We start from the raw sequence: 14557 nt of genomic DNA, 5'->3' as shown, positions 1-14557 counted from the left end.
CCGGCCCGGTGGCCCATGATTTTCTTTTATTTTTCGTGGTCCATTGGTCTTCTCACCGCACATCTTGCAGCTGGTAGCCCAGACAGATGGCTACGCTGACGCGGCATTTGTTTAGGGTGGCTTATGTCATCCCAGTTGTTTTTTAAATGAGGTTTAGGAGGGGGGAAGCAGCCGGTGGTTTTAATTATGACACGCAGTTTTGGAGTCGGAAGTGGCACTTTGTGGTGCTCTTGATCCTGCCAGATGAACTAGGTTGCTGCAGTAGTTGCTCAGGGGACATAAATAGCATTTGTGCCCCAAATGTGGTAGGGATTTAGAATTGAAATTAAAATAATCTGGGCGCAAGGGATGATAAATCAATCAGTGATCAGGAGACTGCTTCAGGTACCACATAACTGCCAATAGCATTTTTGGAGATTCTTGCTCAGAATCGATGTAATCTTAGATTAATCAATGTAGCCTTTCACTCTAAGGTTTGGTTATTGCGTCTGCGTGACGTGCCGTTTCCCCATGGCGCGAAGATTAACCGGCTCGCTTACGCTCCATCTGAGCAAACGGGTAATTTGGTTTCGGCGTTACGTCAGAGAAGCTTTATCGACCCACAGGAGATAACGCTCCAGAGATGGAGAGAGAAACCAAGGGCAGGGTTTCCTGAGAAACGAGCTCGCTGAGCCGCAAACCTGCGGATCGCCTCGTCAGATTGACACCTCCACTTACCCAGGGAGTGTTTCTCATAATCCCGAAGTGCAAGCCCTGTTAGGGATAAAGAAGGCATTTTTTTCCTGGTGTTTGACACCCTTCCCTAGTAAAGTAGCTAAATAGATACTGATGTAAAATTATTCCAATTTTAGTAGGTTGGAGAGTTCTCTAAAATATGTTCTGGATAAACCAGGGGGTTGTGTTAGTGTGGAGCTGCAGACTGGAGCCTAAATCCTTTTGCTCTACTGCGAAATTATGTGGCATTTTCAAAACTGTGTTCAGTTATTGTTTTAAAATAATGATTAATGCCTGCTTGGAGGGGAAGAAAAAATGTTAGAAGGGGTAGATCCCATACATTGCTTGTGTTGTCACTTGCACTGAAGGGATTTTGGGGAAAAGTCTGTGTTTTCACCACTGCCCAGAAGTTTGTCCTTCACTTTGACTCATGGGAATAGTGCATACGAGAGATGGATCAGTTTAGGCTCCTCTACTGGTCTGCAATCCAAACATCCAAATATATTTGACAACTCCTACTGCTGGGGCTCGAGAAATCCGCTCTGTTGGGTTTCCCATGTGAATGCCCGTGACTTAACACATTTGGAATACACGCTTCCTAATTGTCAGCAGGACTGCCTGAAACAGAGTCATGAACTTAATCGCTGCTTTGCCTAAACTGAAAATCAGAAAACACGAAGCTGTTACAAGGTAAAATAAATTTCCCCTGATACTCCAGGATTACGAGATGGCTGTCTTTTCTCGTGTTCATCGGGTCTTGAGTTTTACTGAGTCTTCCAATGCCGTGGCATTGTACCTGTGTGCGAAGGAGGATGTGGCACATTTTTTAAGACAACGTTTGCCTGCACCGATGAAATGCTTCAAGTTGTTATTTTTGTTAAAGGCAGGAATTTCTGCAGGGAATTGAGATGGGACAGCTCTTTGCCATGCAGGATGCTCTTCTGCATCATGTCTCCTGCTGCAGGTGTGAAACATGGAACTGAAAGATTATTTTCTTTTCTTCCTTTGCAGGTAAAAATCTCTACACCAATGAATATGTAGCGATCAAACTGGTGAGTAGAAGCTTGGAGTTTCTTAAATGCCCTGGACTTCTAAAAATTCAGGCAAAAAGCAACTTTCTCGCTCCATGCTGTTTGTTTAAACTAAGATAAATCCTCAAGAAGACTAAAAACAGGGAGAGAACTCGTCCCTCCACCTGCTGAATTTTTTTTTGGTACCTAAGTGGTCTGTAGCTGTCTTAACGCCAGTGACTGGTCCAGGTAAAATGTTGTCTTCTGAAGCCTCCCTCAGGGCTTGAGGACACTGTGGTTTGTGGTAGGAGTCTAGGGAATGGGGAAACTCTCTACTTTCTAGAGGTTGGACTTGATCTTAAAGGTCTTTTCAACCAAAACGATTCTACGATTCTGATCTTGGACCACATTTCCCAGGAGTAAGAGTCATCCTCAGCAGCAAAAACGCTTCTCTTGCATGTGTATTTAACTGTAATTTTCTTGATGTTCTTGAAATTATGACTGATTTTGGTGCCATGCTGCAAAATTTATTTAGTTTTGACTTTCAGTCTAGGGTGGTTTATTCTAACACTTGAAGAGTTTCCATACGGCCACGGGCCTTCAAGTATAGGGTAGAACTTTTTTCAGGCAAACTGATTTTAAACGATTTTTTTTTTTCTCTCCTATTTTAGGAACCAATAAAATCCCGTGCACCGCAGCTTCATTTAGAATACAGGTTTTATAAACAGCTTGGAAGCGCGGGTAAGTAAACCTGCCTTAAGCTTATAGAAAGGTTGTGACTTCTTTATTAAATCAAACATTGCGATGTAACTCCTGACTTGATCCTGGCAGATTCTTTTAGCCTCACGCGGATTTTTGGGATGAGATTTGGTCAGAATAATGTCATGGTGACACTGGATGATTACGGGGACCTAGAAACTTGAGGTAGTGACTGAATCTGGGAAATACTATAAATCGAAGGAGCCATCGACAGATGGGAAGGTTATTTGTGTGCAGAGTGACAGATTTCTAAAAAAGTGATATAAAGACTTTAAACCTCGAATTGTCTAAGCAGCATAGATCTTTTCTAATAAAAACCTGAAATATTTGGTTCCCTGGTATTTACTAAATCATAAGAGTGCGTGATAGCCTGTGCTTTTCTACTGTGAGCTTGTGTCTCATCAGATTTTTTTTCCTCCCTGAATTTATGGTCGCTTTTGAAACCTGTATAAATTTCTAGTGTGCATGGTTTTCCATACTGAGGATTTCCACAGCCTCAACCACCTGCTCCCACGAGGAGACACTGAAATGGTGGTGGTGGTGGTGGCTTTTTGGGTTTGGGTTTGGTTTTTTTTAGACAGGACTTTTCCACTCAAATAAGGTGCTGCTTTTGATATTCTGATGTATTTTATATTCTGGCGATACCAGGCACAAAGCTAGGTTTGTGTTGTTGCTCAATTCCAGTTACCTGTGCTCTTGAGACTTTGGGCATTTCTGCTGAAGCCTGTATAGCAAATCAATCAATTCACAGAAGGCAAACACTTAATTCTACTCCTCACTCCCAGTTTGAGTGCAGTTGACTCTTGCCATCGCATGTTTCCATGAGCAAATGTCTCTCATGTCTGTAAAAATGGATCAGTGCTCAATTTGTGTTGACTTTGGGGAACTCCGTGGGTCTGTTTTCAGCGATGTTCCTCTTAACAGTCCTTGCTTTTAAAAACTTCCAACTGCTCAGAGAGCCAACTTTGAACTTCCAGTAAGCAGGACTGGTGGCTTGAAATTACTGTGGGCTCGCCAAATGAAGACTAAAAGCGTCCGAACCCATGGTGTGTGTGACTCAGAGAACAACAGTGGTGTTATGTATGACGTGCTGTTTGATACATTAGCCAATTAGTCTTGCCAAATAACGAGGCTGTGAGACTTAGCAACAGCAGTGCCGGCATGGTCCTCTTGTTAGCACAACCGCTGCGTTCAACTGTGGATACAACCAGATGGGCTTGGTGAGAAGTCAGTGTTGTCATCACCTGCAGCATTTGGAGAAAAATGTGAGGTTTTTTCCTTAATGAGAAGAACTTTAGCGGTGTTTTCCTTTCTTCTGGATGTTCAGAATAAGTGTTTTTACTCTTGGAAAACTGAGGTTGGAAGGGTCTGACCTACGTGGCCATGAATCAAGTAGGAACCTTCATGTGTGTCGAAAGAGTCTCTAGTTTGCAACTGGTGGTGTCCACGTGAAGCTGGCACCAGCTTCGTGTGGACGTGCAGGAAAGGAGGGAATTCATGTGGGCTGGAGGGAAGTGTTTTGCAGCCATCGGCCTTCCAAAGCAGTGGCCTTGGGTGCTAAAAACTGCAAAAACCTTCGTTGTGCCTCACTTGTGCCATACCAAATAGAGAAGCACCACCTCACCTTCCACGTGAGATGTTTCCACTGAGCAACTAACAGACATTTCTGATGTGTTTCTGCGGATAATTGATGCTCTTACAGATGTTTCTCCCTGTAGTAAGAGAAAATAAGAACTCTCTTATAACTTCCTACCTTTCCCCTCTAAGCAGAGGGATGTTTGCTCCTAGAAATGGGTTTTTCATAATTCTTCCTTGAACTCTTCTCCCCCCCCAAAAAAAGGAAGAGGCAAGGGCCTGCCATGCAGTGACCATCTGCCGGCTTCTTCTGTCTTGCTGCAAAATTAAATATTTAATAACCTAAAATAGCGTATGACTGCTTTACCTTAATGTAGGCAGCGAAAGAAAAGGAAAAAAACCAAAAGGCAAACTGTTGGCAAGGAGTCAAAGACCTGATGGTCAGCCTGCAGGGAGTCTCAGGAAAAGACGAGCATTCTGTTAGGTTTTAGGGAGTCTGGGGTACGATTCGTCTGCTCAGTGAGAGAGTTGGAGTAGTTTTAACAATTTCTACACGAGCTAGTTGTGTTTTAGTCTGTCGTCAATCAAAACAATTGTTAAAAAAAAATCCGGTAATGTCCTGACACGGAAGGTTCATCTCCTAAGGCTTCTAGAAGCAGTTTTTGTTTCCAGCATTGGCTAAGTCACTGGAGCAGCATGTTCTTTCATCCCCTGGTCTTAAAGTTTGTGAAGTAAAGGCTTGACATCTTGTGAAATATCTTGAATAATCAGACTCTGTAGCCTGCAAGGTGGTAAGTGGAAGAGCTCCATCCCCTGTTGGGCCACCTTCAACAGCCGGTGGCACACTTAGCGATCGCATTGTGGGCTCTTCTTTCTTCTCGACCTGCTTCGAGGACCTTCAGCAGGTGCTGAGCTGATGCTTGAGCTCCCGCCTGGTGACAGCATGAAGAAGTCAAGCGGTTCTGATTCCGTAGTAGTTTATTTTTACACCATCCAGCAGATGAGTCACATCTTCACCCGCTCCTTCTCGGTCCCACCTTAGCACGTGTGATTTCATCACGGGCCTGGCAGCAACACTCGTTGAGTTTTGGGGGGACGGCTCTGCAGCCACCACTTGTCCCCGTGATGGGTGGATGACACCGGCAAGGGGGTGGCCAACAGGAATGAGCCTGGAAAGCTCATGCCATCAACGAGAGGTTTGAGCAAGAAGTGGTTTCCTCCCTCTGAAAACAGCCTTTTGAAATCAAAAAGCGCAACACAGGTGGAGGTCCCTCATGCTTTGCTGCGCCCTTAAAGCGTGGTGAGCAGATCAGGGTGGTCTGATGAACTTTTGAACTCGAGGGGTCTCTGGCCTCGAAGCTTTTGAATTGCAAAATAACATGTAGTGGATTACTGTGATGCACCCAGTTAAAGCCTGCCTGCTTTCAAAGACAACTTGCTATTGGAAAATAATATTTTACTATCTAAAAATACTTGTTTTTTTCTTTTTAACATGACAATTCCCTCATTAGGAAGGGCTCCTGCAACGCATGCATTTCCACATCTCTCTAAGATCAGAAGTTTTGCCTGCCCTGGGGCTAAATTTAGGCTTCATCAATTGGAAGCTCTCAGATGCTTTTAAAGTGAGGCCATTAATATTTGAATATTTTTATATTTCGAAAAGTCCTCATGCATCTCTTGCTCTTCCGGCATTCGTCACTGTCATCACAAATTCCGCCGGGCAGCTTGCAGAGGGGCCTGGCAGGATGCCGGGAAGCTGAAAAACATTTTTCCTGCAGACGGTTCCTCGAAGCCTGACGTGCCCCGCAACGGTGGTCGTAAATCCATCACAGTCAGACTTGTCAGAGTCATCTCAGATACCTCCTTGTTGGGTTCTTCTAGTTTCCTTGTGAGGCCTAGAAATGTGAATTCAGCCTCCCAAAACTTGCCGAAAAAGCAGTTTACTATGTTGCACTTCATTCTTTTGCCTTCGTCAAGAACTGAAGGAATTTCACTTCGGCTGTGATTTAGTCACTACAGCTAAAAACACTCCTTGCAAATGGGTGTTTTGGAGTAAATTTCCGAGACTTTGAAAGCATTCTGCAGCTTAGCTTGTCCAGCTAGGGCTGATTCTCCTCCCAATCTTTTTTATTATTATTGGTTTTATGAATACAAATGTGAACATCCTCTTCTGCTCTCTCTGAAACTGCTTCTTTCTTCATGTACACTGAGAGTTGTTTGATATGAGCGACGATATCGGGGAAACCAGCTTGTACAACTCAAGGAGAACAAAATGCCATCCCGTTTTAGTAACGCGGTGATGGCGAAAATTGTTTTTTCTGCAACTGAAGTAAAAATCAAATCGCTTGGATTGTTACCAGCAGTGAGAACAAACATGTTCTTCCTTCTGCCCTTCCCATGTCTGTATTTGTTCTGTTCCTTTTCCCTGTACCCTTTTTTTTGGTAGATTCAGATGCTAACGAGCTACTCCAAAACACAGCAGGGATTCAGCCCGTCCTTCCTAGCCTGAGAAAGATGTGCAAGTCTGGTTTGTGGAGTAAAGCTGGAGTTTTGGGAAAAACTTTTGCAGTCCGTCTTTGAAATGAGACGTCTCTGAAACGTACACAATCGAATATTTGAAAGACCTTTAGAGTAGGTTTATTCCAAACAACTGGCCTTAATTTTTCCCTCCTCTTCCTATTTTTGAATCTAATTATTCAGAAACCTGAAGATCAGGGCAAGGCTTTTTTAATTCCAGCTTCTCCAGGGTGGGATGTGTTTTAAGAGTGTAAAAGAGGAGATCTTGGCCCAGCCAATGTTGATAGCAAAGCTAGGATTTTGTTCCGATTTGAAAATTGAGAGAAGGGGAGATCCTTATTAGTGTAATCAGCTTAAATGGGTCAACTACTCTAAAGCAATTTATTTAATTTGTTTGGAACGTATTTAATTTTAGCTGTAGACGCAGAGCTCTCGTGCAGTCGCTATTTATGCCGCTTATCATGTAATTTTGTGTTCTGTGCTTCACTGGGATAAAGTTTCCATTCAGAACTGAGGATTTTTGTGACAAGTCATATCCCATTCCTCAGCGCTGCTTTGACACCGTGCAGGACTTTTGGGGCGCTGATGCTGCTGTCGTCAAAATAAAATTTTACGCAGGTTTTCACAGGCTTGACCATTTTTACTGTTTGCAAGAAGAATGGTTCAAGAGATGCCTGCATCTCAAATTGACACCCTGAAATGTTCTGCCTGCTTGGATCCCACAGGCAACAGGCACCCCTTAATGTTTACCTCGAGCTTACAACTCATTGTTCGAGCTCTGCCCCTTCCTCAAGAGGAAAGTTAGATCTGTATTACAGCATTTTTATCCTTGAGAAGCCAGGAGGTCACTTCTTGACCGCAGAGCTGGCAGCGCTGCCATCAAAAACCTGCAGAGAGAAATCGAATCCTAAAAGTACGCCCGGAACGAATAATGTCTTCTGTAGGCTGGCAGTCTTCGCCTTGCTTAAGAGCCCTACTGCAATTTTCCCCTCCCGTGTACCTTAATTAGCGCGCTCCTAATCCGCGTGGCTTCCTCCCAGATTTGCACTTTTTCAAGGCTTATGTAGAAACCACCGTAGAAGCACTCGTGGTATGTACGTCTTGAATTTAGAATGGTCTCAGTTTTGAACTTTTCATAGGATATCCTGTTATTTTCTTCTTTTATTCTCGGTTCTTTTATTCTCTAAAAAATTGAGATGCTGATCTTGGGATTAGAGGTAATTATGTAGATAAGTCCTTGTCAGGTTTTACTGAAAAGTCAGCAGCTCACTGTGAGTTACACCAAGAGCTATCACAGTTATTCAAGCTTTCAGCACTAAACTGATGGCATTAAATCATCATTTACCTGGATTTGGCGATATTTGAAAACATATCAGAGCTGCCCGGATCCCATCCCATCATCATTTGGTTTTCTGAATTCTTCCACATCGAACATCCCTGGTTGCTCAGAAGACTTAATAGCCGTTAACACTTCCTAAAACACGAAGCTCTGTCAGGAGCAGCTGGGTTGGGTCAACATTTCACGTGGGATGTAAAACTCCGGTTAGACTGGGAATTCCTGCAATACTTCATAACATCTTGTTAAGACGTCCCGATGACTGATACCTAATATGGTTCCCCAGGCATGCAAGTTAAGGAGATTAAGACCATCCACCAGTAATCTCCGTTCGAGCTGCATTGTGTTCTTTTTGAGTCGCCCACGGCAGCGTAAGTTCTGCAACATATAAGCTCTGTGTTTATTGTGCAGTCGACAGGTTGACAAGCATCGTTGGGCGGCTTAAATCTGTGGCAGGGCTCGGTCCCCATGTGTTGCCTGGTCTAGTTGAGAGGCGTCCCTGCCCAAAACAGGGAGGTTGGACTAGATGATCTCTAAGGTCCCTTCCAGCCTAGGCCATTCTATGATTCTATAAAGCTATTCTGTTGCCAACATGCTCTGACCTTAACATTTCCATCTTCTGCTGCATTGACCTGAGCAGCCACAAAACCCTGCAGTTCCACAATTCGAGCGTCTGATAATTATCAAAGTTTTTTTCGTTGTCTTTAATAGCCTCATTCCCCGAGTCCGAGCATTGAAGCCACCAGAGGGACGCTTCAAAGAGAAAGGATGCTTGCGACGTAAAAGGCTCTTCCCAGTGGAAGATTTAGAGGCAAGAGGAAAAGTATTAGTGTCCTGTTGACTGATTTCAGTTCTTTTTCACATCCTTCCAGCTGAAGGGCTTCCCCAGGTATATTACTTTGGCCCGTGCGGGAAGTACAACGCTATGGTACTAGAGCTGCTTGGACCTAGCTTGGAAGATTTATTTGACCTCTGTGATAGAACGTTCACGTTGAAGACGGTGTTAATGATCGCCATCCAGCTGGTGAGTAACAGCATCTGTGATGCCACCTGATGTTTGTGTTGCTCCTGGCTTAGTTGAAGGATGGGGTTGGTACGGTGCAAGGTTTGGGGGCATCTCTTGGTTGGGGAGAGAACTTCCCCTCGCATCGTAGAATTACAGACCAGTTTGGGTTGGAAGAGACCTTTAAAGATCACCTAGCTGCAACCCATCACAGAATTACAGAATAGTTTGGATCAGAAAGAACCTTCAAAAGTCTAGTCCAATCCCCCGCCATGGACAGGGACACCTCCCGCTAGGCTGGGTTGCTCAAAGCCCTGTCCAGCCTGGCCTCGAACATTTCAAGTCATGGGATGTTCTCAACTTTTTTCTTCCTTACGTCCAACCTAAACCTACCTGCTTACACTTGAGGAACAATGCCCCTTGTCCCATCCCTGCAGGCCTTAGTAAAAAGTCTTTCTCATTTATTTTTTTTTAAAAAAAGAAAAAAAGCTTCTTGCTTGTGAAGGAAAGGTCACGTTATGCTTCTGAACGAACTTGCTCCTCGCGTAGCAGAACCAGTGAAGCTGGATTCCTCCAGACTCGCATCCTGTGTCCCCTACACACCCCTGCCTCAGTATCTACCCCAGCTTCCTCCCTCTCTCTTCGGACATTCCCCAGAACATCTCATTTCTCTATGCGCTCCCTGGGACACCCTCCCATGTGCCAACCAGTTTTACTGGTTTGGTGCTACCAGGCTGAGACTTCTCTAAGCGTTGGTAGCCAAGCTCACCTTAACAAAAATACCAGCCTTCGAGGTCAAAATTGGCTGAAATTGAGTTTAAATGACTAAGAGTTGGAAAACAGTAGATCTATGGGGAGGCCACATCAACAGATCTGTGGATATAAGGGTTGGAGGGACAAGAAGATGGTGAGGGAGTGAAGAGGAACATGTATGGAGAGGTGAGGAAACGCTGTATTCTGCTTTTAAGGGGCACATCTTCATTCAAATCGCCCCCCGATCTGCGTTTTTTTGTTTTTTTTTTTGGCTCCTGTGTCCTGTCAGTGCTTCCAAGTGTGAAGAAGGGCTCGAGTGCATCTGCTCTGCCTCATCCTGGAATTGATCAGAACTAATGGCTGTTAGCGACAAAAGCCAGTTTTTATTTTATAAGGAGTGCTGCCCCCTCCTGCCCGTTACCTCTTCCTAAGCGGTGGAAATGCCGCAGGTTTTCTTTTAGAACAGAGCGATCACACAGCTGTGGGGCTTCCTGCCAGGTGTGGATCTGAGATCTGTAAAAAGAGCCTGAGAGATCCGGGTTTGCAAGAGCAAATGGTGGGTTCAAATGGCCTTTCTGAAGCGATGCCTTTCTTAAAAAAGGCCGCCACTGTAAACAGGAGTTCACATGTTTTCATTTAAAACCCAAAAAAGAGGAGTAAATCAGGTGAAATTTTGAGTAACGACTGCCTTGGCTCACTCAGGCTTGTTACTGCGTTTCTCAGAGGGTGTCTGAAACCCGCGATAGCTCCAAATTAAACCCCTTTAAGTGGGGAGAGTGCAGTAGCCACTAACTTTTTCCCTTTGTTGTTTTTGTTTGATTGGCTTTTGCAGATCTCTCGGATGGAATATGTGCATTCGAAGAACCTCATCTACCGAGATGTCAAGCCAGAGAACTTCCTCATTGGCCGGCAAGGCAATAAGAAAGAGCACGTCATCCACATCATAGACTTTGGCTTGGCGAAGGAGTACATCGACCCGGAAACCAAAAAACACATCCCTTACAGGGAACACAAGAGCTTAACTGGAACAGCAAGATACATGTCCATCAACACTCATCTCGGCAAAGGTGAAAACCTTGTCGTTAGAGTTTTTATTAGGAGCTAAATAACTGGTAGCAGTGATGAAAGGCAAGTAGGCAGGTAGTAATTGCTGCAGTAAATGATGACCAAAATGATTTTTATAGCACAGCTCTGTACCAGGACCTTCAAGTTTAAGGTGTCAGCTGTTCCCCAACTTAATTGGTCGGAGAAAATCATTTAACTCGTTTTAAAACTTGGCTTTCATCTCCTCTCCTCACTACCTTCTTTCATACCAGAAAATTACATTTCTGTGGCCAAAAGGAAAAAAAACCCCAACTTACTAAATGTTTATGTTCACTTGAACTCCTAAGAGCAGTAAGAATATGGAATATTCTTTGGGTGGCCTCCTGGCTAGGAGATCAGGGCACTTTTTCTGATACATTTGGTTATTTTAGGGATGCTTTTTTCTCTGGCTTGATGCCCCTTTCTCGCACCTCCTTGCTTCATTTACAATTGTAACGTGTTCACGACAGCAGCAGCAGCGTTGGTTAGCAGATCTCAGGCCTGTTCCTGCAGCCGCAGTGTTCATTTGTCTTCTCTTCCAGAGCAAAGTCGTCGAGACGACTTGGAAGCCCTCGGCCATATGTTTATGTATTTCCTCCGAGGCAGCCTGCCCTGGCAAGGATTGAAGGTAAGTTTGAGCTTCAAAACTTCACCTGGTCTTTGCCCACACAAGAATCTGACAGGGGAAACGTGAAATCCAACCATCCAGCCATCCCCTTCTTTGCATCCTCAAAGCCCAACGACAAGATGTTAGCTTTTACCTACAGGAAAGATTTTTTTTTTGATTTTTTTTTTTTTTTAAGGTAGCAATATGTCACATGTCAAGTTTACCATTAGCTTAGCTGAGTTGGTACAAGTCTGGAGAGACTCCTTCAGCAGAGGACTGTGAGAGGCTGGGACAGCGATGGCAATGAGAGAGCCCTTGGGCTGTACCATGAAGCTTCCCCGAGTAAAACAGAGTGGGTTTTGATGAAATCCCAGTTCTGGTGCCCAGTCCCGCAGCTGCGTCTGCAATGGGAGTGGTTTGATGCTTTTGGACGTGCAGATGGACTTTGAGCTTGGGGGGGAAAAAAAAAAAAGAAAAACAAACAAACAAAACACGTTTATTCGGCAGAAGTATTGAGCTTGGCTTCCCTCCAAAGACTCTGGCCTCTGAGTGCTCAGGAGTTGATGAAATGTCGTGGACAATGCGGAGGGCTGCGAGCAATTGAGTTACGGCAACTGCAGCTGAATTAACCAGCACTAAGTCATTCACTGGCTCAGGAGCTGCAGCTTCCCTTCTCTGTCCATTTCCTGATGAAGTCATTCCAAGTTTAGACAAGATTCTACAAGATTTCCTTATCTCGCTGCTGAAAATTAGGTGATTGCCCTTAAAGTCCTGCATTTATTTATTTTTTTAGCTCCAGAACAAACCCAGACTCTTCAGCTCAGTCCAGAATATGGCATCTTCCCTCTTCTAGGTTTCCTCAGCTTACTCTTTTTGTCTTTGTGTGCTGCAGGCTGACACCTTGAAAGAGAGGTATCAGAAGATCGGGGACACGAAGAGGAACACTCCGGTCGAAGTTCTCTGTGAGAACTTTCCAGGTAAAGCCCTCAACGGTACCGCTTGTGCAGTCAGAGGTGGATGTGCCTCATTAAATATTTTCCCTCTCCCAAGTGACCGCACTGGGTCTTAGTGAGTTAATTCGTCTCCAAAGAGACACTTTTATGAGTGTTTAAAATTGTAATTTAGGAAATGGGGTGATGTGTCTGATCCTAGAATTCCACCTTCTGACAGCAGTTTTAAGGAGAACTCTGACTAAAGAGGTGTTTCTAGCCAAGTCTGACTTTTCTCCAGTTAAAAGAAAAAAGTCCACCTGTGAACTGAGCAGAATCCACACAGCTCATGTCACTGGTGGACATGCCCTCAGCCCAACTTTTAGCCCCAACCTTAAGCTTAGTGCCATGGGAAAGCATTGCTGGAACAAATCGAAAAGTGTATTTCCATCATATGTGAGCAGAACTGATGCTGCTGCTTTTTTTTGTGGTTTTTTTTTTCCCCTTCCTTTTCCAGAGGAGATGGCCACGTACCTCCGTTACGTGCGGCGCTTGGACTTCTTCGAGAGACCGGATTACGATTATTTACGAACCATCTTCACAGAGCTGTTTGAAAAGAAAGGCTACACCTTTGACTACGCCTATGACTGGGTCGGCAGGCCAATTGTAAGTTGTCCCGGCGCAACGCCTCACTTTCTGGGTGCTGGGAACCTCTTTGTTCCTGGTAATCCCAATTAAAACCAGTGAGCTTACTGTACTGACTATACTTAGCACGCCTGACGCTTACCGTGCCCAAAATGGTTTGTAAGAAAGCGTTCCTTTTGCAAGTCATGATTTTTCCTCCTCGTTTTTGTGCAATTACGGAGGCGATTGAGAAAAAACACCTTGTGAGACAAAGATGCTCTTGCCAACAACCGTGATGGTTACTATGGCAATTCTGATGTTGTGAGCAGGGATTATGACTTTGGTGAGGATGGAGCAGATGAAGCTTTTGATTTTACCGTGTCTCATTTCTATGCAAGCGTGATTTATTTATTTATTTTTCCCCAAGGTGATGAGGGAAAACATGTCTGTGTATTTTCAGTTGTAGTATGTCGGACACATTCAGCATGACGCGACACCAGTATAAATACCTAACTGTATCTTCTTAATTAATTTGTATACAAGGTGTTTGTCTAGCCTCAAATCACATCTGTGTCCATCAAATCACGGGGATTTTATAGCCCTGCCTGTAATTTCTCGTGGTTATCGTCAGCACCTTTAGGCAGCGTTTTGTTCAAGCCCCACAAGTTAGGTTTCATTGACAGAGAGCAGCGTTGGCTCCATCCTAATAACCACCTTGTCTTCCAGCCCACTCCAGTGGGATCTGTTCATGTCGATTCGGGGACGTCTGCGGTTACGAGAGACAGCCACATCCACAGGGACCGACCGTCGCAGCAGGCCCTTCGCAATCAGGCGAGTTGCAACCGTGTCTGCTCCTCGCTGAGGTCCTCTCAGGGCTGGAGGAGCAGAAGCCATCAGAGGTGGCTTGTGCTGCTTCTTGGTCGCAGCAAGCTTAATTTAGAGCTTGGAAGTTGGAGCAGGGTTTTGTAAAAGCAATACCATATCGGCCAGTGGAGCTTCTCTGGGAGCATGAGCCAAGTGGAGAGTGATTTAAAATGGGTCACTTTTCTGTAGCTTGTGGGTAAACCGTTGGAGTCAACTCTCCAGGCTGGTCAGACGACTTGACCTACCCAGAGAGCAACAGGGTTTTTTGGGTGCTAGACCGTGGAGTAGGCCAGTGGTTGTGGTGATGGCAGCCTGGCCCCCGGATCGCCTCTCCGTGTTGCATGCAGCTGAGTGCAGAGTCCTTAGCACAGCTAACCTAGGCTAGAACCCCCCTCAAGCCAGCACTGTCATACCTACGAGGCGTTCTAGGTCTTTCAATGGAGAAAAACACCCGGCTTCAGTTTCAAGCAGGTGTTTCATCCTGCACTTGGGTCACAACAGCCCCATGCAGCACTGCAGGCTTGGGGAGGAGTGGCTGGAAAGCTGCCCAGTGGAAAAGGAGCTGGCTTTGGAGGAAAGAAAATGTGGCTTTGGTTGAAGTAAAGCATGAGGCATGCTTAGTAAAGAGAAATTTTCACCCAGCTAGAAAATTTAAATGCCTCTCTTTTTTGTGAAGAAATTAACTCACTAACCAATGCCTTTTTATTTCTTCCCCTCGTTCACCTTCTGCCCTCTGTCCTGTTTCTCTCCTGCCCCTGAACTGGGGAGCAGGCGTCATCGGAT

The 14557-nt window shown here is 44.8% G+C and overlaps 1 protein-coding gene across 1 annotated transcript in view; it reads left to right on the top strand.

Annotated features, from left to right (window-relative positions):
- The window catches only part of LOC104274957, a 20038-nt gene that overhangs the window by 417 nt on the left and 5064 nt on the right, over positions 1 to 14557 (top strand). Inside the window, 8 exon segments of the mRNA XM_009870758.1 lie at positions 1726 to 1766; positions 2396 to 2465; positions 8784 to 8935; positions 10500 to 10734; positions 11293 to 11378; positions 12250 to 12334; positions 12804 to 12952; positions 13637 to 13741. Of these exon segments, the coding sequence (XP_009869060.1) occupies positions 1726 to 1766; positions 2396 to 2465; positions 8784 to 8935; positions 10500 to 10734; positions 11293 to 11378; positions 12250 to 12334; positions 12804 to 12952; positions 13637 to 13741 (923 nt within the window).

The sequence above is a fragment of the Apaloderma vittatum genome, unplaced genomic scaffold (assembly GCF_000703405.1).
Source record: "Apaloderma vittatum isolate BGI_N311 unplaced genomic scaffold, ASM70340v1 scaffold3056, whole genome shotgun sequence".
Taxonomy (NCBI): domain Eukaryota; kingdom Metazoa; phylum Chordata; class Aves; order Trogoniformes; family Trogonidae; genus Apaloderma; species Apaloderma vittatum.
The sequence above is the reverse complement of the archived record's forward strand: the minus strand, read 5'-3'. Positions and strand labels throughout refer to the sequence as shown.